Source organism: Nothoprocta perdicaria, unplaced genomic scaffold, assembly GCF_003342845.1.
Source record: "Nothoprocta perdicaria isolate Ctin4 unplaced genomic scaffold, notPer1 scaffold_27, whole genome shotgun sequence".
NCBI classification, from domain to species: domain Eukaryota; kingdom Metazoa; phylum Chordata; class Aves; order Tinamiformes; family Tinamidae; genus Nothoprocta; species Nothoprocta perdicaria.
In genome coordinates, this window is record NW_020455499.1 from 3,425,479 (window position 1) to 3,450,138 (window position 24,660).

Sequence of the window (24,660 nt, forward strand, 5' to 3'; positions counted from 1 at the left end):
TTGCAGTAATATCTACATTCACCTGTGAAATCCACATCGCTAGGAAGGACAGGCTCCTTTCAAAGTCTTCAGATAAGACAATTCAAGCAGAGACATCTTTTGTCCATTTTCACCAGAGCACTCAAAATTGCTAAGTTTGTGCTTTCATACTGGATTTGCAGGGTGTTTACATTTAAGTAAAGGGAAGGAGAAGGCAAGATACATGATCTAAAACCAAAAATGAATAAAAAGCAGCCATTTTCATATAACGCTACGATTAATCACTGTGATGAACAAAGCTATACCATACAGCTGATGTAGCTCTTCTCACATGCCACAGAAGTTAATTATTATGAACAGATGTGCTTAGATTAGATGAAAATTTATATTCCGTGAAACTAAGCACTGAAGATAGCTATTTACGTTAAAGCAGCAATGTATTTCCTGTGCATTTGGAGGCTTATTTATTCACACGTAACCTCATCAGCAGYCAAGCTGTTGTGTGAAACCAATGCACCCTGCAGACCACAATTTTCATGGGCTCCATTAACCCATCGTTTCAGAGGGGCATCAGGAAAAGCACCCGCTGGCCCAAGCGACACAGGTCCCATTTGCCACCACCACGAGACGAGCACCCCGGCACGGATCACAGAGCCTCTTCCTGCCCTCGCTGCCAGCTCAYTGGGCTTAAATAAGCAAAAGCAGGACAGGTATGAAGGGATAGCTGTGTTTTTCCCTACACCTCCTCACTTGGGCACTCCGTGATGACCGCAGCCAAATCCCACTCTCTGAGGTTAAACACAATGGAAGTCTCAAAGGGCTCCTTTGTGGACATCCTTGTGCAGTCCTGCAGATTAATTTCATCTAAAACACCAATAAATAAATATATATATGTGTGTGTGTGTGTGTATATGTGTATATACATATATATATATATATATATACAGGTATAGCAAGTACCTATAATGAAGATGCCCCCGCAGGGCATAAGGAATAAATAAGCCAGCAGTTAGGGCTCCCATATGTTCTTATCACACAGCAGTGCTTCGCTGTGCTGCCCCGGCATGTAACACATCCCTTGAGGTCGGGCTGATCTGCTTCGCCCTGGATTAAACAAATGCTGAACGAGATGGCCCTCGACAAGCCTATTACATTTTAATAGGTCGGTTAGACTCTGCCCTATAGCATAGCTCTAGCTCAAGTGTTTCCCTTGCCAATGCAAAGACTGGGATAAAAACAAAGATGCAAAAAGTTAATATACAAGAGACAGAAGATACAAGATAACTAGAAGAAATTTCCATCACCTGCAGCAAATAACAAAGAAAACAAGTATAGAATTGCAAGACTGAAAATTCTGAGCACTGTCARAAAGGAGCAATTGAACTGATGTTAAAATTGGCCAAAAAAGAGGTAAAAGTCACATCTTCTATGAGGTTTCACATCCCAGATCCAAATTTGACATCATAAAATACTSTTTCTACTTTGGGAAAAAAAAATGTCAAATATTAGACTACATAATTCCTAACTTTGGTTATTTTACAAAGCCAGTATGAGTAGTCCTTTAACAAATGCTGCATATACAAAGCAAAACTGGGGGCTGCCAAAAGAAGACTGACTTTAGAAAAATCTTTGTTAGAAAATGACATTTTTTTCAGAAATATCTATTGCTGTCAAAATACAGAGATGYCTTTTTCTTGTGTAGCAATTTTATTCCAGGGGAACTCTAATGTTTTGGACAAAAATTCTCTTGATTTATCATAACWTTATATGCAATCTTCTTCTGAGCCTTTTGAGAAACAAAACCATGAGAATATTGGTAATGAACGGGGAGAAGGAAGATGTTCTAAGCATGACGTTTACCATAAGTACATTGTTTTAGAAAGCGGCAAAAACACTGTTCAGATTTTTTTAATATTTCTAAACATTACAGAAAACCTCTACCTCATTATTAAAAATCCCCTGTGTATTAGGAACCACCATTTCTTCTCTTCCTTATACATGAAAGTTAGTTAAAAAACTAGGTAATAGGAAGCACTTCACAATTACTCACAGTAGCTCACCTCACAAGTAGCCTGTCCTCTCCAGCCACCACACGGACACTCCAGCGCACCCCTTTTAAGGTAAGATTGTGGCATTTTCAAAATAAAATGACATCTGAGCGAAGGCTATTTGTTCATTCTGCAACAGAAAGCTAAACCTTCTTCTCTAAACCCTTAGCTGTGGACATGAAGTTCTCAAAATAACATAATATGTTCAGATTCAACAAACATGATGTCAGGATATTTTGCATGTTTGCAACATATCAGGCACAATCTTGTGTCTGAAGATTACAGTAAGAGATGAGCCCTGCTACTCAGCACTCTAGCATTCATTCAGAGTAATAGTAGTTAATTATCTAAGAAACCTAAGTCAATAATAGCCAATAACAAGAAATGCTTTCCAACTAATGTAGAATAAGGAAAAGTGTAAAATGCAACTTCTACCAAGATTCCCCAAAGGCAGGGCAAAGCTCAGCAATGTGACAGTGAAAAATATCTGTCATGAATCAAATTCAGCTTTTGGTTACAATGTCCCCATATTTCATTTCACCAGACTTGCATGTTCTTTTTTTTTTTCCCTCCAAAAACCATATGCTCTGCTATTTCTTTGGTTTAAGCAGGCTCAGCATTTCATAAACCAGGACTGTCCATTTTTGTTGCTGCTGCTGCTTAGGAAAAGCAAGCATCAAAAAAAAAAGTCTTTTTGGCGCTTTCATACAGCAGGATTAAACTCACTGTCTTCATCATCTCTGGAATGACTCAGAATTAGGCATTTCAATTGACCAAGCTTTTATGGACAAAAMAAAAAAAAAAAAAAGATTTTTTGTTATTGTTGTTGTTAATGGCTTGGAGAAGAACATCTCTAATGTTTTTCAGACAACTAAGAGTTTAAAAGCTTTGTAATAAACTTGCTCATTGTTGGTCATGCTTCAAAGTATCCAGTTTAGAGTGGCTATTTTGAAGAAAAATTCTCCTTAAAGCTATTTTCCAAAGAACCTCAGATCTCATGCCCGGCTCTGATGAATTTTTAACAATTTTCTCTTAGATTGGAACAGCTTTGGGATGAATTATCTTTGGATTTGTAAACAACAAAACCATAACAAGAAGTAAATTAAAACTTTATAAAAGCAAAAAGTGGATTTGAATCAGTACTGAATGCTTTTCAGCTCAGGAAGGTGAATAAGAGGGAGCTGAAAGAGAGATAAAATAACAAACAGAAAGGAGATCAAATTAGACTCAAATGTCTCATGAGCAAAGGAGGATTCAATTAAACTGGAAAGCATTAAGAAACTAAAACAGTTCATCCACAGCACAGTTAACCCATGGAGCACAGGGACACCAGGTACAGCAGCAGGCAAGAGATAAAGAATACGAAAAAGACCACAGATTTTTTGGCGGATAGTTACAGTGACAGTTGCATGAGCTCATATAAAATATTAAGGGTTATAAACCCTCATGTTTCAGATGATATGACAACAAAACACAAAGAAATGGTTCCCATATTTATGATCAAGAGCGTGCAAAGCTGCATGATCTGCTCTACCTACACCTGTAGTGCCCAAAAGGCTTTCTGTGCAAAACATGGATCATGCCCCCATGACTASTATCCTTATTAAAGGAGTTTCCCAGATTTCAATGGCAACTCTGAAACTACTGTTTATAATGAGGATTTTAAATCACTGGAAACAAGTGCTATAAAAAGTCATAATTAGAAGGGCCTGTCTTCAGTTTGAGGGGGCGATTGCTCTTCATTACATCCCTCATTATGTTTTTCATCTGCCTGAGTATGTCTCAGCACAGTTTGGTTCTCCTTGGACCACTTTCATCTACTATACTCTCTGTTTAATGACAATCCATCATTTAAAAAAGGACCCCCAAAATGACTTTCACCACACTGCTGCTTAGATCGTACAGACTACACGCTAGATGAAAGAAATCTTAGGAGGACCAAAGAGAGCTGAATTTAATCAGAGGATGAAAGACAAAATGAAAATCTATCTAACCCTACATTTGAAGAGGAGTTTCCTTCAGATAAGACGATCTTGAGGCTCTCTGTGTCCCTCTTAAACGTGGTGTGAGTAGTCACAGATCGCTGGGGACTCTTTTATGATTGAGATGCCCCAGCAATCCCTGTAAATTGTGCACATTTGGATGGTAAAGCTCTGCTGACTTTAACTTTGAGGTGATGGGGCCATTTCCTATTGATCTAAAGCTTCTTCCCTCCCTTCCTTCCCTCGGTCCTCCTAATCAAGGCAGAAAAACAGCCTGGAAAGCTTTGATGTTCCTCTGCTTTACTTCTCATTATTTTGATCTTTTAACAATCCTTCTATTTGTGCATACTTGTAATATACATTTTCACTGTTTATGCCTTCTGGCTTCAAAAGCTTTTCTACTCGATAAAGTGGTTGGTTTTTGCTTTTTTTTTCTTTCCCCTCCCCAGAAAATAAATGCTGTGTGGTACTAAGATGCAGATACACCTGCTTTGATTATCAGACAGGACCAGTATATAGCTGAGCTAGAAAACCGGCTTGCCTCCTTGTATRGAATTGAATAAAATGCCCTGCTTTTGAAGGAAATCAAATATATGTAATTTATCTGACTTACTCTTCATCATCTTTATCTTCCAGGAAGACTAGAGATTACTGAATTGCCTCTGGATAAAACGGTGCACTATACAGAGCACTGTCAGGACAAATTTTCTTAAGAGTCTCCTCAATTATTTTGTTGCTAGCRTAAGACTACAGTGATGGAAATGAGTTGGAGCCTCTCCTGCTAGCAGTTAGCAGCTATAAAGCGAGGTCATGCCAGTTCTCTTACAGCTGATGTACTTGAGGTGGAAGCTGGTCTGAACCTGGAACACAGCAGCGCTGTTTTAAGTGCCTGCCTTGCTGTGTCCGCTGGTATTTCCCAAGAAAAAAGCCAGGCAGTCCACTATCATTCTTYTGTGAACAACCTGTCACTGGGAATCAGTATCAATCTTTTTTCCCCTTGCTCTATCAACTAAGACCCAAGTAAAGAAAAATTGGTCTATAGGAACACATTACGTGGAGATGAGCGGGCTGCAATGCAACACGAGGACTATTTCCAACCCCCAGATCATCACCTAGCTTCATACCCCAGTCCTGTGCTGCCCATACTTACATGTACATGCTGTGCTGCCAGGTTTCAGGAGATATTTCTGACAATTTCTGGGATTCTGGAATTTCTGGGGTGATTTCGCTAGGAGGAGATGACCTAAGTTCTCATGAATTGAACTACCTGACAGTCAAAGGCAGCCACAATATCCTCACATTGATTCATACCTGTCACATCACACATGGCCTCATGAGCCACTACCCTCTGCTCCTGCTCCGGATCAGCTCTGCTCTCCAAAGCTTGAATAAACCCCATGGTCCGTCCATAAACCCCATGGTCCAGGGAAATAGTCTTTCACTATCATTTCAGGTTGTTCCAATCACAATATAACAACAAGGCTTTGTCATACTTTGTTAAACACACAACTACAAAAATCGTAATCTGTTATTCAAGGAAGGGCTGGTTTCTGTATCTAACTGCACTCCTAGATGTACTGGGATACTACATCAAGCCTCTCACCTCTTCAAGCCCAACATACCCAGGAGGTTCTACTTGTAACTTCATGAACAAATCAAYAAGCCTGCGCTTGGGCTTCAGGGAAGACGGGCAGCTTTCTAACCGGAATTACTAAGGCGATATATAAACAGGTAGTTCATCAKGATAACCCTGAGACATGATCCAAGGATCCTCCTTTCTTGGTTTATACGTTTACTTATATTTTACATCCCATATTGTCTTAAACCACATAATTAGGTTTATTAATGAATTACTGTGCAGCTAAAGAGACATAGCTATACCTATATAAATTATATTTTTAGCCTTTTATCATTGAATTTTCATTCCTATTTTTCCTGTGGGGCTAACTTGCTTTATTTACATATATAGGTGAATCTCAACGAACAATGGCAATATATACAGGGACTCACTGTGATTCCACTTAGGAGAGGAAAATTAAAGACTGAAGGGAAAGAAAGATTGATCTCCTCTGATAACTAGAATGATATTTTTACAAAACAGCAATTAAAGGCAGAGAATTCCAGACATTCTGACAGTGAAGAAAGATGAGGACAGGAAGAAAAACTAATACATGATTTCATGATTTGCAATTTTCGCAATAACATAATGCTACTAACTCATTATCCATAATTCTTCATTCTAGAGCCATCTCTGCAATACTGCTGCCCGGGTTTGTACACAGTGCGAGTGCTGCACATTTTTATTACCATCTTTAATGAAAATTTCACTTTTATAATGTCAGAACATGCTCCGATTATCCAGCTGGAATCTTTATCCTGCTTTATAAAGTATCCCCAACCTGCAATCTGCCCAGATGTGTTACAGATGTGTCGCTTCATTACCTGCATTGTTAGTGAAAACACCGAAGGGACCGAGGGGAACGTGCCCCACGGGAAGCCACCTGAGGTGGCCTTCCAGACTGACAGCACGCAAGTGATAAGGGAGCTTTGCATGTGTTTTTCTATAAGTTGCACAAACACCTTATCCTGTATTTCTCCAGGACATGCTTCCCTATTGAATACACAGAGGGTAACACGTGGGACCGCATTCCACTTCTTCCTAAAATCAAAGGATTATTATCTGTACTGCTTTCCATGTACCTTGTTGCCTACCCTCYGGCCCCCTGTCTTGTCATAGAGAGAAATTAGATTATCAAGAGCAAAGAATAATAAATCGATTCTGTTTTGGTTGTCTCTTATCACCTTATTTCCCTCCGTGTGTTTACAAGCTAAAAATTGCATTATCAGGGATGAGAAAACAAAAATACAGATAACGCCGAGCTCGAGAATTTATAATATTCTCCAGGAAGGCTGCACAGGTAAAGGGTCTGATAAGTCACTGACTTACACGTACAGCAGGGACCCTTCAAGTGCCACCCACCGAGGTTCCCGACCCCAGTGTCACCCCCATCCCCACTGCCCCCAGTTCCAAGTCGGTCCCCAGGATGCCGATACCCGCAGACACCCRGCAAGAAGCAGGGAGTCCTCAACGATGCTCAGAAGAGGAGCCAAGTCCTTTCCGACTGATGCTGGTATTAGAGGGACCTCCTGATGGCAGGGAGGCTGCTGCCAACTGGAGAGACTTACACCTAGGACTCTCCTGTGAAATACTGCTCCTAAAATGTCATCTCCTAATGGCACAGGGCTGTCTCTGCCACACTCACTGTCATACACACATCCTAAACCAAACCTTAGGTCACCACATTGTCTGCAACCTGTAAATTATAAAGCAGCTGCAATACGCAGCTCTCAAAAATGGTATTTCTGTGCAAAAGCTTTCTGTAAGAGCATACAACTGAAATCATAATGAACATAGCTGCTTGCTTAGCTAATCGGCAATTAGCCACACATGTAGCAGGCAATAAGATGTGCTGGCTATTTACCATGATCTTCTTTTGATGGCAGATCTCATTACAAATAGGCTGCCATCATTTCAGTAGAAACAACAGCAAGGTACCTGGCCATTACTGTGCTGCAGCTTGAAAATACATTAGGGAACACATCTAAAGAGTCCTGCTTGAAATACCTGGTAAGTGTAGTGTTCACAGACAACACTAGAATTCACTCTTTCATCTTTTTTAGGAACAAGTGTTAATTTATATCACTAATTCATTAAATATGATGCTTGTAAGAGCAGCTCGGTTTATATTTTAGAATTTAGATTTTAACTTAACAATCCTCATGCTTAAACATGTCCAAAAAAGATTTCTTTTTCTTGTAAAGGTAAGTGTCTGATCAGCTTAGCCTAAACCCAGCCTTGTCTGCAGTATTTCTACAGCTATCGCAAAATCTCCAACCTAGAGTCAGAAACCTGGAAGGAAAAGACAGGACCCTTAAATTCCCTGAATTTGGTGCTGCACTGAACCTTATTTTTTCCCACCAACTCTTATATCAACCTTTTCCCTGAGATGGATCGTATTTATCCCCAGCTATCCTGGCAAATTCCACGCGGTCTGAATTTACAAGCCTGGTTAAAGAAGGGAAGCAGCAGAGCACACGCGCACCGAGACGCAGAGCAGCGCGGCTCCGCAGCGATGCAGCCCGTGCCCTCAGCAGGACAAGGCAGAGTGCACTGCTCCTAAGCAGGGGAAGTAGCTTCTCATTACTGCAAAGGTGGCTTTATTGCTGCTTTCCTGTACATAAATCAAGAAATCCTTCTCTAAGAATATCTGCTGCATTGCCTCATAGGGTTTCCAGATCCTCGCTGTGGAGTGTTACAGGTCTGAGAGGGGCACGAGGTCTATGTTTATAGGGGCAAAATGTGGTCAAATCCCCCAAATGAGTCAGTCACCACRTGGCAAGAGCAGAAGAAATAAGACAGGAGGGGTTCCACTGCCACAGCTTCTTTGGAAAGTAACTATTTTTTCATAACTGTGTTGTCACTGTATTTCCAAGACCACATTGGAGCCTCATTACATCAGTCTGGTCTGTAATACATGTCTATTTATTTTATCCCATAGCTTCTGAAAGAGCCTTCAAAGACACTTGCTTAAACCAGGCTTTCCATCCACTAATTAAATGTTAACAATCCCTTGTAATGAGCAACATATTTTTTCCCCAAAATGTAAATGTCTAAGGTGGCCGATCATGTCAGCACCAAAGCGACAGGTCATTTCTGGAGGATCCTCCATCACAAACATCAGTGAATACTAAAGTCACTGAAGGGCATCTGAAGCAGAAGCAATTTTCTCACAGTCTTGACACCTTCTAGTAAATTAGTCACTTGTCGAGGAAAATGACAGCTATGTAGCAATAAAAAAAGCTTGTAGAACTCTTCATTTATTCTTGGAAATGTTGTCTCTGTCACTGCCAAGCAACAGCAAAATCCCCGCTTTGTTTTATTCTGGAGTGCCCTAACAAGAGGGCTTTTTGCAACTCATTCCTTAATGAAGTTTAAATAATAAGCCCTAAATGCTTTTTTTCCCCATACCTCTATGACTCTTTTCTGCATAAGTCAGTCCACTGCGGCTAAATACAAAACGAAAAGCTGCTGCAATTAGTATTTTAATGCAATATCATTCCAAGATAGAGCCATGAGAACTGCAGCTTCGGAGGGCTGTCATCTATTTGGCTATTCTGCTTATTATTCACAATAAAACTCTGGTATCTTCAACATGTTACATGGTACCTCTGCATGCAATTTCAGGGAAAATACTCGTAGAGCAAGATACTGTAAGGAGCCTCTTGGAATCTATCCTAGAGAAAGAATAAAACTGGAAAGCCATTTCAGACTTGTTTTCCCTCCGCATATGCTCACATTCAAAATTTAGAAGCAAGTGATATGAATTTAATGCCCTTATAATTGGCTAGATATGACAATCATTGAAAAGTGAAATCCTTTCATTTACATGACATGATATGGATAGAGGAGGAACATCTAAAAATGGATGCTCTAAAATATAGTAGGATTGATTGTCTGCAATGGCAAAAGGGTAACTGCTGTTATAGGGGGAAAAAAGAAATTGGGCAAATTCATATAAATGTTCTTTGGAGAATAAGCACTTAGTGGCTAAACTAGTTGACATACTGTACACATCAATTATGGTACAGGCCAATTACTGCTGGTACCTGGAATGCAAATTCAGGCATAGAAAGTCTGAATATTGCAGGAAAGCATACATATGTATATATTTATATGTACATTATAGATATATCCCTAACATCTGGAGTCCTTATACTGACGGGGCAGTTTCCTGGACTCACAGAATCACACAATATATATTTCAGCTGGAAGGGACTTCTGGAGGCCCAATGCCTGCACCAAGCAGAGCTGATCTCGAAGGAAGAAAAGGTTGGTCAGGACCCTTTTCAGTTGAATTTTGAGAATTTCCAAGGAATCTACGGTCTCTGTGGGTAATCGAGGAGTCTACCTCACTACAAGTGTGATCAGCTGTTATCTTTTGTGATTTCACTGTGCACTTCCAAGTAAAAGTCCAGCTCCATCTTCTCTAAGTGCAGCTCCATCCCTCCACTTCCCACCAAACACTTCAAGAACATCCCTCAGCCTTCTCGAGGCTGAACAAACCCAGCTCCCCCAGGCCCACCTCACATTTCATTCAAAAATCTCCAAGGACCCCCATCTGGCTGGAGAAGTCCAGGACCACAAGCCCTGAGGTGCTGAGATCTGTGAACAGGGAAGCTCCTCCAAGGTGTGAAAGCACWCAACCTGCTTGGCTGCAGGGCTGCTCACTGACAGTGTGGTAGCYCATCCTACCCTTCTCACACCCTAGACGCTCTTGAAGACTTCAACAAGCAGCAAGGAGAAGGAGAAGCAGCAGCTTTCTAAAAGTTTCCCTTACTATGACTTTTATTGATAAGATACAGACKCACTGCAAATCTAGCAGCTTTACTTTTCAGAAGCAGCATGGCTAGGGCGGCCTTCAGAGCCAGCTTTCACTGGCTTCTCCATGGAGCTTGCTCCCCTCGTTTGCAGAAAACATCTTGAAAATCTTGCATTGATTTCACCCAAGGATTCATCTTCCTGAAACCCCATTCAACCTGAATAATAACCAGCAAATTGGTTCTATCATATCATATAATTATGGAAACCAGAGCTCTAATGAAAAATCATGGTTAAATATAAAAAGCGAACCTGGCACTGAAATAATTTTTGCTTAAACCCACCATGCTATCGGATTTTCCCATGATTACACCCAAAACAGCAAATACCTTTCTATTTGAAGAATTGAGAGCTGGAGAGCTCTTTGCAGAGCAAAAAAACAACCATGATACTACTCTACTGCTCTTAAAATTCTGTCCGAGTAATATTAACACAAAGTATGTGCATCTACTGGAGCATAAAGGTTATCTTCACACACAGAAGCAGGAATAAATCTGAGGACAATTTACAGAGCTCCCTTTGAAAACACTGAGGAAAGGCTTGTGGTCAAAACCTAGTTAAAGACGTTTCCTCTTTTGAGCATCAGTTTGAAACATGTTTTTTTTTTTCCTTCAGATACAGCCCACATACTGTCAGGGCTTTTCTTTCTTTTCCTTTGTTTCCAGATTATGTAACAAATTCAGTTCATTTTTAAAGAATAGGTTCTAACCTTCTGAAGGAGTAAATTACTATGTCAAGCTTCTTTAGCTAGCATACCGATACAGTATTTTTTTCAATGAAAATAACCTTTTGTTAAAGGTTTTATTGGATTTCCCAGCAGACTGACAACAGTCAAATCTCTAACCCATCTGCTGCAATCACTCTAGACTCTGATCTCATAGTCTCAATCATGAAATTCGTCTTAACACTTTTGTTCAGATCGCTGTATCTTCCAAGTGCTTAATCACACAAAAGGCAGGAGCCGAAAGCCTTTACCCACACTGAACTTCTCAAATAGTCCTAAGGCAAATGTGGCCTCAAGCAAACTACCAGTAAATCTTTTTAAAATGACGAGAAAATTTCCCTTTTTAGTTTGTAGCAGCAATCACAGATTACTCCGTAGCGGCCCACAGGCAGTTCTTTCAAAATCCACGTGCTTCATCTTTAGCCAGGAAGAACAGGTTACTGTAGTAGTAACTGCCTCTCAAGCATATATCCCTTCCCATAATACCACGATCACAGAATCACAGAATGGTTAAGGTTGGAAGGGACCTCTAGAGATCATCTAGTCCAAACCCCCTGCTCCAGCAGGGACACCCAGAGCACGTGGCACAAGATCACATGCAGGCGGGTTTGGAAGACCTCCAGAGAAGGAGACTCCACAACCTCCCTAGGCAGCCTGTGCCAGGGCTCTGTCACCCTCACAGGAAAGAAGTTCCTCCTCACCTGGAGATGGAACTCCCCGTGTTTTGACTTGTACCCATTACCCCTTGTCCTATCACTGTCCACCACTGAGAAGAGCTTGGCCCCGTCTTCCCTCCCTTCAGGTATTTATACGTATTGATCAGAGCCCCTCTCAGCCTTCTCTTCTCCAGAGAAAACAGGCCCAACTCACCCACTCTCTCCTCATACGAGAGASACTCCAGTCYCTTAAWCATCTTTGTTGCTCTCCACTGGACCCTCTCTAAAAGCTCCACGTCCCTCATGCTGGGGWGCCCAKAACTGMMCMCARTACTCCAGGTGCGGCCTCACCAGAGCTGAGCACAGGGGCAGGATCCCCTCCCTTGACCTGCTGGCAACACTCCTCCTGATGCAGCCAGGATCCCATTGGCCTTCTTGGCCACGAGGGCACTGTTGGCTCCTGGTTAGCTTGTTGTCAACCAGGACTCCCACGTCCCTCTCCATGGAGCTGCTCTCCAGCAGGTCAACCCCTAATCTGTGCTGGTGCCTGGGGTTATTCCTGGCCAGATGCAGGACTCTGCACTTGTCCTTGATGAACCTCACGAGGTTCCTCTCTGCCCAACTCCCCAAGCTGCCTAAGTCCCTCTGAACGGCAGCACAATGATACTGGAGCTTTAATTTCTGAAACAGCAGCAAAGCATTGCAACAGGACCACTTCCCAGAACACTTCAAGTATTTCYGTTATTTTGTTTCTATATCAGCTACTGTGAAAGAATAAAGACCCTACTCAAATGTTTTATCCACCATCACCTTAAATACTTGGAGATTTCATGGAGAAATTTTACCTCTTGATTGTAAACCATGTCCACAGGCCTCGCTGTGTCCTAGTATATCCTGTTGCACTGAATCCGGCACCAAGACACAGTGACTCCATCGATGGGTCTTCCACCTGTCAGAAGAAAAAGGTTAATTATTGAAGTGGTGAAAACTGGAAGACAGCTAATACTTACAAGCAAAACCTTCAGAAAGTTGAGTTACCAATGACGAGATACTGCAGAAATGTTAGGAAAATTAGTTTTAAAAGCTATAATTACACCTGGTATAAGCACTGCCAAGCAGTATCGGCATTGAAAGATTAACCTCTAGAAAGCCACATCCATCCTCCATCCCAAAGGACACAAAACAGCTTCAGTGGGCTTTGCAGCCAGGCTCTCCTGCACCCTCCTTCTTGTATAGTTGATGATTTACCTAATCTGGCTTCTACATTATGCAGCATAGAGTTTTGCCAAGCTGAGCGTTATTAAGACTGCTGTTTTGTCACCACGTTCAGTTTTGCACTGTGCTTTGAGACCACGTCCTAAAGGACATGTGGGCTGAAGGTTTATACAGAAAGATCTAATATATTTCTATTTACTAACATTGTGTAGCAGATGGGTCATAGAATTTTAATGAACAGTGGTGAGAAATTGCCCTATTGTACTGTTTGTCTAATCAGAAATTTTTAAAGTGCATATTATTATTCACTGCAATGAGAGAGCCTGGAGAAAAGACAGGGTTTCTGCAATGTGCATACAATTATGATAAAGGCGGTTGAGTGCCTGTGGTCCCAAAATAGATTACAATGATTTTTGCATATATTCAGGGAGGAGTTCCCAGTAATACTTTTCTTACACATTTCAAACCCAGAGGTTACCTTTTATAGGAGGTGTGATTACTTGTGCTTGTTTTGATGATGCCAGATCTACTGAAATCTCCAATTTAAATTGTACCTACTTGTACTATGCATTTTACAAGAGGTTTATTATTCACACACTGTGATTTGCTTCTAACCCTGCATTTTCCAGTTGTGTGTTATTTTCTGGTAAAAACTCTACAGGGTGATCCCATAAGATTAATTTCTAGAAAATCAGAAAGCCACTGGCAAGAAATTGGTTTGGAGCTAATTCTTTTTACCTATACACTGGACAGACAGGAACATCTTCACATTCTCTTTCTTCATACAAGGTGTCTGGACAGGCTTGTCCCCCATTGGCAGAATCCTGAATGATGATCCTGTATCGAGACTGCTTTATTGCTGTGGCATTGCCTGTAAAACAAACAGAAATTTGCCTGCCACACAGTTGGCCCCCTCAGTGAATGATCTAGCTGTCTTGGTTAAAAAATGTCTTGCATTACATTTATATTTTGAGAACATGAGCCCTCTGGCACTATCCGAAGAAGTAAGGGGAGCAGTACTTTGTAACAACAGATATCACTGCCTGCTTTAGAATCACAATCAGTTCAAGAGAAGTGCATCTGGAAGGTTTATAAATCAACAGCTTCAGAATGAGAAAAAGAAAAAAAAGCCWTTTTCATAGGACATCAAATCAGCCAAGAACAAGACTTAAACAACTATTTATAATGAAGATGAAAAAAGAAAGTAATCATTAAAGAWTTTGTTTTTGAGAATATATTCTGGTGGTCTCAGACTGCTGCCAAGAACTCAGCTTTTAGAAGGTCTGGAAATTATAAATGATAACTTCTTCATAAGAGGAGTATGAACCGACAGAGGGTAATTCTGAACTTAACACCAGCCTAATGCAAGGTCAATCCATCTAGAAACACAGCTGACAAAGTCTGCAATGGAGCAATASAGCAGGCTGCGCTCTGGGACGCAGCAGGAGCGAGGAGGAAACGAGGTAGGACCAGTGTCATTCCCTGGCTAGAACAGATGGGGTGGAAGGGGCTCCTTGGCTGTCCAGAGTGTCCAACGTGGAGACTGAGAGTTGGTAGAAGTGCCACTCATGGCCGTTGTGCTCTTACTGGTCCTGTATTCCCCCTTCAAAAACAGATGTCATAACACTGAAAAGGGATTTTGATGGAACTACATAAATTACAGACCAAGAGAATATGTTAATAGTGGGCATCCTCAAATCCAACTTGTCCAGGAGAGAAAAACAGTATGTAAAATAGCCTGCTTGTACAAATGTTATTTTGAGAGCTCAAGATAAAGGCAAACAGAAGGTACAAATGCAATCAATTAGTCATCTCCCAAAACACCAGTTAAGCAAGCCCTCATTCTCACCAGTGCTCAGAYTGAGATCACTCCTCCCCAGCAGCAGCATCAGGAAGCCCAGGGCAATCCCCATCCTGGTTCTTCAGCAGCCACAGACACCGCAGCTGTCTACAATCCCCCTTTGGATGACCACTGCAGTGCTAGCCAAGCCTCACCGAGAACTGGTCCCTGGAACCTAACCCAAATCACCACTCCAGTACATTTAGACCATCCCTTTTTACCTTCACTAGACATGGAAAAATGTGAGATCACTATCGACTGCTGAAGAGCCTTTATAAAAGGTGAAGGGCTTACATCCATCCTAAATCCTTGTTCTRGATTAAGCAAAACAAGTACTTTATAGGTCCTACATCAACCGTCTTGCATTAGTGACTGTCTACAGTCAGTAGTCAGTGTCCAAATACAGTGTCCAATACAGTGTCCAAAGAATCCCACCTGTGGCCTCACCGGTGCAATGTACAGTCATACTTTGATGCCTTACATAYGACAAGACCATGTAAAACCAATATGAGATTTACCTTTCAAATTGTTGACTTTCATTCATTTTGCAGTCCATTACATCTCCAGGGGCCCTTCCGACAGTACTAATGTCTTTACTTCCCATTTTATGCAATTGATTTTTCTTTCCCAAGACACATTTTGAGCAATTTCTCAAAGATTTCAACATCATTTAATATACAGCCTACTACACCTGCTACCTTTWCCAGCTATGTATCAACCCCAAATGTTATTATTCAAGTTCTGAAGTTGTTAAGACAAATATCAAATAGAATTGGACCAAGAACAGTTTCTCTACAACCCTCCTTGGCACACATTCCAGTTTCAACGGTCAAAAATCTACCACTTCCTCCACACTCACATTAGACCAACTATGCTGCCAACAGATGAGACTTGGCTAAACTCACTGGGCAGCTTTTCTRTTCTCAGCAAATTCATATTGCCCAGTTTATTATTTTCATATTTAAGACGTTTATAACTTGACTAATATTTTCCTCTTTTTTTTTCTTCCTGCACAATTAATATCTACTCCATAATTTCCTTTGTCTTTTTTTTTTCCTGTTGTGTTACATTTCTGCGTTTTGTTTAGTCCCCATCAATTTAGAATCAATCAATGTTTAGGACCTATCAATTTCTATCCCAGCAGACAGTCATTAAAAGCCTTGGCATTATATTATTGCTTCCTTCTCTATTCATGCAGATCCACTGAAATGAAAATACCTATTTTAGTGAAATTCATATTTTTATTCCATTCCTTTCCTGCTGCAGACTGAAAAAATGGCAGTGTTCTCTATGTTGCCTTTCCCTCTTTCCTCATTAAGTAATGGACATACATTTTTTTTAGCTTTCCCTTATAACTACTCTATTTATGCAATTCTTCTTATTACTGAATATCCTCKTGTAACTTACTCTGCATTCTCGATTTTTTTAGGCATTACTCATATTTAAAAACCCATATTAGTTACACGCTTGTTTCTCATTTTTGTGAAACAAATTGAAAATCAAGGGGAATCGGGATTCTGAACAATTCTGATGATGAGAAAAGAAAAAAACAGAGCCATGCTAACTGTGTTCTTGTTTTTTCTCTTTTCACAGTTTGAAGCCTGAATATTCAAGTTCTCTACAGGCACACACATTTGTTCACCTCTGTTACCATCCCTATCTGCTATTGAAATAGTTTCAAGATGGGAAGCTGCGTAATTGCTCAGTCAGGCTTCAGACCTTAGAACAGTCTTTCTTGGCAGCTCCCAGATTTTCTATGCTCCGTTTGCACTGAGCACATTCCCATGAGGTACAGCCACCAATTCTCTGAGTTTGTTGAAGGCCATCTTTTTAAAATCTGTCTTGATGATATTGCCATTCTTTCCTCCTCCTAAGAATCTTGAACTCTTGTCACTTCGAGATGATTTCCATTCAAATTACCTTCCACCACTAGAATCTTAGCCATTTCCTTTCTATTAATCAGTACCAAATCTAAATGAGCTTCCCATAGCAATTTTCTCCACCTCAAGAAACTAAATTCTCCTCAACATTCACTGCACATTACTCAGACCCCATTTTCAAAATTGAATTTCCTCATTGGCTTTTCTACAGCCTTCATCACAAATGTTAATGAACATAGTTTTTATATATCATTTGAGACTGTTATAGTCTGATTTTCCAGAGTATTAGCATTATTTAGTACTTCACTTTTAAAGCTCAACTTCAGCTGATTTCAAGTGCAGCTATGACTGCTTGCCCTCCTGAAAGATCAAACCCCGGGGTCTCAAGACAACCTTAACTCCTATGCCCTTGACTTTGCAACTTTGATAATGCCACTGGAGAATGTTTGGGGCGCAGGCTATTCTTTAGGATTTTAAAAGTCAACTCCCTTCCTTTCTTCAAAGAAATGCCAATATGCCATCACAGGGACAGAAGGACAGAGACATTTAGACTATGCCATTTGAGTCTGCAGGGCGCCTGACAGTGCTCATCGCTCCCTGTGCCGGCTGTGGCACCTGGACACGCTTGTCGTATCCGTACCAGGCTGTGATAGCAGCGTGTGGAAAACCCAGGAACCAGGCCAGTTTTGAACTTTATAATTAAGCTCTACTTAAGTCATTGATTAAGACCACTCTTCACCACCCCTACATACATGAAGCTGCTAGTCTCTGAGACCTATATCCTAAACAGGCTGTGTGGATACAACACCATGGAATCAGTGCCCTATTTTCTGCTCTGAGGGCTACACTTGTGCCCTTGACCCCCTTGCCCATCAACTCCCACCACTTGTCCCAGGACAAATGTCCAGGACTCTGAAACATGAAKCACCATTGCCAGAAGAGGTGCAAACTTATCACTACCAAAAGTCTAAGACTAAGCAAGSTGGGYCTGGTTAGCCTGGAGAAGAGAAGGTTGAGAGGGCATCTGATCAATACGTATTAACACCTGAGGGGAGGGAAAATTGGCCCAAATTATTCTCAGTGGTGGCCAGTGACAGGACAAGGGGCAATGGGTATAAGCTGAAACACGGGAAGCTCCATCTCCATGTGAGGAAGAGCTTCTTTCCTGTGAGGGTGACAGAGCCCTGGCACAGGCTGCCCARGGAGGTTGTGGASTYTCCTTCTCTGGAGGTCTTCCAAACCCGCCTGCATGTGATCTTGTGCCACGTGCTCTGGGTGTCCCTGCTGGAGCAGGGGGTTTGGACTGCATGATCTCTAGAGGTCCCTTCCAACCTCAACCATTCTGTGATTCTGTCTGATTTTATTTTGCCAGAATAGCTGGGGCAGCTTTGACAGGCAGCATTCAGCTTCAGCATCTTTGCTCTTAACATGCACAGGCCAGACTGCACAWGATTTGTTGAGCAAACACATGATCAGGGTCAGTCCTAAAGATTTTTAGGCACCAAAATCAAAGTTACCTCCAGTACTTTTGTGGGGACAGAMCTTTTGAATGCATAAGCCTCTAAATCTAGCCAACTCTGGGTGAGTTTTTTTATGAGATAGACAATGGCAGATCCTTGACAGAAACTGTTCAACCCAAAGTAAAGGTCACTAGAATTATTTACCATGGCTAGGCCATAAATTTTTATCTACTTCTGCCCCATCTCATTTCCAAACTGATTTAAATCATGGGAGAAATAAATTGGAGAGATACAGGCTAACATTTCCTGTAAACTTGCTTACAGGACTGGGCAGCAGTGCAACCACTGGCCTGTGCTGGAAGAGGAGAGGGGCTGCGGGGCTCTGATTCAGCGCGGAGGAAGCGGCGTGGAGCATCCGGCCTCCGCGTGCAGCCTCCAGCCTCCCCTGACATCCAGCTGCAGAACACCAGAAAGCAGAAATCTCCACCTGTTGCTTACTGATTAGTTTAATACACACACACCCCCTTTCTCAATAATAGAAATCATCTAAAAACATATACATATGTATACTATATGTACGCATACAGGTAATCCCAGCTTTAGATAAGAGCAATCTGTCCAGGGCTGTCACTTTACACAAAGCTTGTACTTGAACAATCTTTCAAGAGGGCAATGAAAAATGGCATTCATTGTGGCTTCTTTAGGTTGGTRGCCACGTTTTAACCTTTCCATTTTATATCTATGCTGACAGGCCACAGAGAACGTCACCCGTGCCACAATCATGGAGTGCCCCAGCACACCTTGGCCACTGGGTTTGCTGGTGACGGAGAAACCCTTCCTGCCACCCACCTAAACCATTTCACATTCGGGAACCTGTATTTTTAATCTTGTCTCAGTTTATCCTGAAAGACCAATTAAAATAGATATATTACAGGGGAGCCCGGTAGACAGTTGTCACCTTTAAGTATCCGAAATGGCAGAGAATCAATAACTTGTAGCAACGTCCCTGTCCCTGACTCACCAACAGGTGTTTGAATCAATTGCACTTCTTTGGTGAATTATGTTGTCCATCCATCTGTTACCGCCCTGAGTTCACTGCTGTCTACACTTCTGAGGTGCAAGATAATCCTTTGCCAGAAGACAGCCTGTTGTGTTGTCTGATGACATTTAAATGCAGGGTAAATGTCAGCTTTTTTTTTTTTTTTTTTACTGTTAGACAGTAAAGTTGGGTGCATTTGCTCAGATAAACTACAAACAGCTTAACTGGTAAAGTTCTGTGTAAACCTGATTTAGAGACTGCATGTTTGCCTAAGCTCTGATCTTATGCTGCTACACATTTAATTTTACATTTGCCATTCAATACCTGCTCTTGCTTGATCTGCCTAGTAATTCACCATCTGTATATTGTTTTCATTAAACACAACTTTTCTATAAAAAATCAAAACACCCACATACGCACAGTGTTTTCACAATTTCATTATCATGCTGAAGGTTTTTTTTTTAATTGTGCAATATAAATTAAAAAAAAAAAAATCTTACAACGCAGCCGTATCAACAACAGATCAGTCAAAAAGCAAGCTCCCCCATCTAAGAAGCTTTAATTTAGAATTATATTAAAATGATAACACTGCCAAGGAGGTTAAATAATTAATTTCTTCTCATTTTAATTGTAGACTATTATTTAATAAACAAAGTAATTTACCAGGTAATTTATTCTACTTCTTCATAGGCAGCTCATTTAAAGTCTAAAAATAAATTGCTAATTAAAACAGGATTCACTGTTTTAGAAAGCAACTAATTTTCCTGTAAAATCTAAGAAGGACTATGCTAGAGCATCCACTGAGAATCTTTGAAGAGCAAGGAAGCTGCCAGCAAAAGGGCACTATTCTCATAACTAGGAGGGCTTTCATCTGAACAATTACAGAAACACACACAATTGTCACAAAAAAACAATACCAGATCATTATAAAGAAACTTTGCTAAACATCTATCAGACAAAAGCTTACCAGCTAGATGAAAGAGACTCTGCAAAGCACAGGAGTGACTTGCCCAACCCTGTATACTCATCTACATTTGTCAAGAGAAATACATTTCACATAAAATAGCAACTTCATATATGCCAATATAATGCTGGGGACTTGGGCTTCAGACTTTGCAGGCAGAAGCACAGAAGAAATTCCAATTAAAAGAGAACCTATATGTCCACATACGTTCATTAGGACCCAATCCCCCTTAAACATCTCAGTGTCTCCCCTATCCTGCTCTGCCTTCCCTGCAGGAAGGAATCCTCCCTGATGAACAAGGCATTGCACTCACATCCCGTGTCCCATGGAKGTGACGACAGGAGGGGCTCATGGATTTGTCCTTTCTCTCCTGGTTCACTACGGTGGCAACGCTGATCACTTCTGTTTGCGCTTGTGTTTGCRGGCATTGCCCATCTGGGCATTACACACACTGCCCAAGGCTGCCCATGAAATCCCCAAGCCCCGTTACAGCAGCGTCTGCTGCCAGGAACACACCGATTAAATACAAGAAATGTTGAGAAATCCTTCAGGTTTCTGCTTAGACCTTTTGGTCCATTTCCTTCCTTCTCTGTGAAAACATGAAGCCTTTGCTTTTCAGATGTAGCCTGAAGTCTTGGCAACAAATACTGAAAAATTGCAATTTACACTTCCCTCAATACTAACACAAAGACATATACTTTTATGAGGACCCCAGCRCCTGGATACATAGGAAAGTTTCTTTCTCTAATAGCCAAGAGACAAAGTCTCTGAAGCTGATGTGCAGCTGCAAGATGGACACAGCTGCAGGTGGAGGGACAGGTTCCAGGTCAGGAGCCYTCACTACAGGAACTCAGATGCTCTAGCAAGACACACTTTGAGACCACGGAGAGCACAGCTAAATCATAGTATCCTAATTCAAAATAAGCTAAGATCTCCTCTAAGTGGTCTTCTGATTAAAAATAGTTCAAACATGAATGAGTTCCTTGAAAAACATGTTTAGGAATGGCTGAAGAACTTGATTATCTGGTAAGACAGGGCTTTTCCTCAAGCAGTTGTTACTTATCTGAGCACAATCTCAGAAGATATGAAGACTCATTTGGTCACCTACGTATACATTATTTAGCAGCCACGTGAACACTCCTGAAAACGTTGTGAAAATACCATGAATAATGTCATGGTTTTAACAGAACACTCAACATTTCCTTCTCATTTTAAAGACTTACCTGGTTGACAGGTTGTTGGGCAGGGGGTCCACTCGCTGAAGGGCGTAACCACACAGTCCTTCTTGCAGAGCAGAGGACAAGGTCGCACCGTCTCGGGTCTGATGGATTCTGGACATCTATTAACATGGACACGAGGACACCAGAGCACCAGTGAGAAACCAAACTGCAGGAAACATCGTCCTCCTAAGGTACTGTGAGGCCACATGTGGAGTGTCACAGCAAGGATCTCGCTCCTGTGCACAGCTCCCTCCCCTTCTGCACTCATGTAACTGAACTCAATTTGGTGCACTTGCATAGTTTAAATATAATGAATGTAACTTTCTRTAAGATACTTAAAACACGATGCTCACTGAAGCAAAAGAGCTGTATTTGTTACTGAAGAAGGCAAACAGTTACTTCCTTCAATAATAAATATACCTCCCTGAGGTATTATAGGAGGCACACTTTACACAGGGGTCCAGATTTTTATTCGAAATGTTATACAACATAGTACAGTAATAAGACCACTATGATTTTTTAATTAATTTTTAACTTCTAAATGATGAAAATGTAATGCACATTCCAATAAAATTTTCAGAAATCATTAATATTTAAAAACTGGAAGGGTGGCAGAGGGGTAATATTTGGGGATTTGGCACATCATGCATTTCAAGTGGGGAAACATGGAGAGAATTGACCTTTTCTAATTTTTAGTAATTTTTTGCAGACAGGCTACCTGAAAATACCTAGGAATGCAACCAAATGAGCACATTTAGAAAAGGAATATGCCRCTAAAACATGCTAGAAAAAAAAGAAAATCTTAAAGTCATGATTCTGTGACTGAGACAGTTATCAGATACTTAGCGGTATAATTCAAAACCAAATAAATACAAAAAGACATTTCTTCTCATTAAGCACGATTACTCTACAAGACAGAATTCTGTAATCTCTCCACTAAGACGTGGAAATGTTTTTCTGCACCGTTCTTGGTCTTATTCAGTTTCCGTTGGCTTGCACCTTCCTCATGAGGTACTGGGTAATTTTTCTTTGTGAAATCAGGAAAACCACATAATAAGAAAAATCCCGTATGCCAACACCCAGCAGTTATTTATGGACATAATACAACTTATTCCCGGAGCCGCAGCACTAGACCTGCAGCAGCTTTAAAAACCCAGCATTACTTTGGATCGGCTTTCATAAACTCTAATAGAAAATGTGCCCAGGAAAAATCTCACTCGGCTTCGGCAATTGCAGATCAGCTCTTGGAGCCCAAAGGGCGCCCAATCCACAAGGCTCTTCCCCTTCTCACTGCCTGACTTCCCATGAATATTTACTTTCCCCTTTCCATTCCGTTTCCCCTTAGACTCCCTCCAAAGTGAAGGSGACAAACAACTATTTAAACATCACACAGAACTATAAGCAATATGTTTAAGTAGGCAAGGTTACTGCATATCAATGGATGCTGGCTATAAACGAATACAGGATTTCTTTCCTTTTATTTAATTAATMTCATTAACCTCGGAAATTTTAATTAACTTTACTGAAATCAACTCAGTCTGCTTATATGAACAGGATTGTTTTGAGAGCTACAATAAGAAATGAAACTCAGCTGTAACTCTCTAGACTCATTAACAGTGCAAAAATAATTAGCAGTATCTTAATTTTTTTTGTATTAGGGAAAACATCTGTGCTACTCTTCTTCCTGGTTTAGTAAAGCAAAGCCAAATTCAGAATATGTTGACTGCAGAATACATAATTTTATTGTGTTGATACCACAATACAAAGCTACATAAATCAACAGAATGATACATATCACACCTACTATTCTGCCTTATTATGGGGTGAGCATAATGCAAAGCCTAATTATTTTATAAATTTTATTAGAGCATTGTTAGTAATTTTTTGATAAGTGTTATGCTCAGGTTTTGTTTATATTTTCCTCAAAATTCTCTTTCAGGAAAAACATTCCCTCAAATTGTGAACAAGAATATTAGAAGAGCTAAGGCAAAAACATTATGCCACTGAGAAGTGGGTTTTCCTTGCTTTTAAGTACAGAATTACAAAGAGGCTAGCTAATTTTTTTTTATCAATATATATCAGTATCCGTTTCACAGGAGTGACGGAATAGAGGAGAACTCATCCGGCTTTATAATAAAGCCAGTTTCAGAGCTGTGGTTTCCCTAAACCAGTTGAAAACGCTTCGTATTTTCTCTCTTTTAACCAAAAACGCCCGCTCAAGCCCTACACAGCCAGGGCCACCTGAGGCCACCACGGTCCCTTCCCGAGTACCTCTTGGGAGCGACGTGGCCGGTGCCGCTCCGGATGCAGGAGACGCTCCTGGTCTGCAGCCCCACTCCGCAGGCGGCCTCTGCGCTCCAGGCCACGGTGCCGTTGGGCCCGGACRCCGGGGCCCCTTCGGAGCAGGCGCTCCAGGGCGACGTCTCCCAGAAGAGGGGCGCACACGGGTGCTCGTTGCACACGCGCTGCTCCCGCAGGGCACGCGCGGGGGGACAGGCTTTCCCACCTGGAAATGGTTCAAGGAATATGGTATTTTACCCGGTAGCCAACGGCAGGAGGAAGTCACGGAAAAAACCAGTCCCGCTCAATGCCTTTTTTCCCTGCTATAAAATAAATAAATAAATAAATAAATAAATAAATAAATAAATAAATAAATAAATAAATGCGGCTTAAATAAAGCTGCTGACCTTTATGGCTGCAATAACAACCTTCTAAAATATTGTTTCCTCATTAAACTAGCCTTGCATAAAATTGTATTCCGACGCATAATGAAACCACAAACAGGCGAGGCGCATTTCCCAGCCACCTCACTGAGGCTCCCACGCACAGCCGGCACCGGCTCCACTTAACTGCCTGGACCACGCAGCAGACACATAGCCAGGTTTAAAGATAAATTAAGCRTTATTTTTATGCTCATTCTCCTTACTAACTCCCCAAGGAGAAGCATTTCCAGCACATGGATTCCCTCCATGCACGGACCAAAAGCACAGGGCTGCAAACCATTCTGCACCACAGTTTTGGGTGTTATATCCCTCYAGCACTTGCTGCCCTGCTCTGCGAAGTCAGGGGAAACATCTTCAGAGATAGGGTTGGAGTTTGAAGCCTCACTTTTCTGAGGTGGCCACTTTCAAACTGATGTTTAAAGATTTGGCTAAACTACTGTAATTCCAACCAGCAAGCTGAATTTATTCCATAAAAGAAACGGGCGTTCAAA

General features: G+C 41.2%; 1 protein-coding gene across 1 annotated transcript in view; it reads right to left on the bottom strand.

Moving 5' to 3' along the window:
* The window catches only part of THSD7B (thrombospondin type 1 domain containing 7B), a 232,648-nt gene that overhangs the window by 104,594 nt on the left and 103,394 nt on the right, over positions 1-24,660 (bottom strand). The window contains exons 11-14 of the mRNA XM_026040879.1: positions 23,718-23,952; positions 21,450-21,565; positions 13,782-13,914; positions 12,674-12,777 (exon numbers count right to left, since the gene is read on the bottom strand). Coding sequence (XP_025896664.1) covers positions 12,674-12,777; positions 13,782-13,914; positions 21,450-21,565; positions 23,718-23,952 — 588 coding nt within the window. The remainder of the gene's footprint in view (positions 1-12,673; positions 12,778-13,781; positions 13,915-21,449; positions 21,566-23,717; positions 23,953-24,660) is intronic.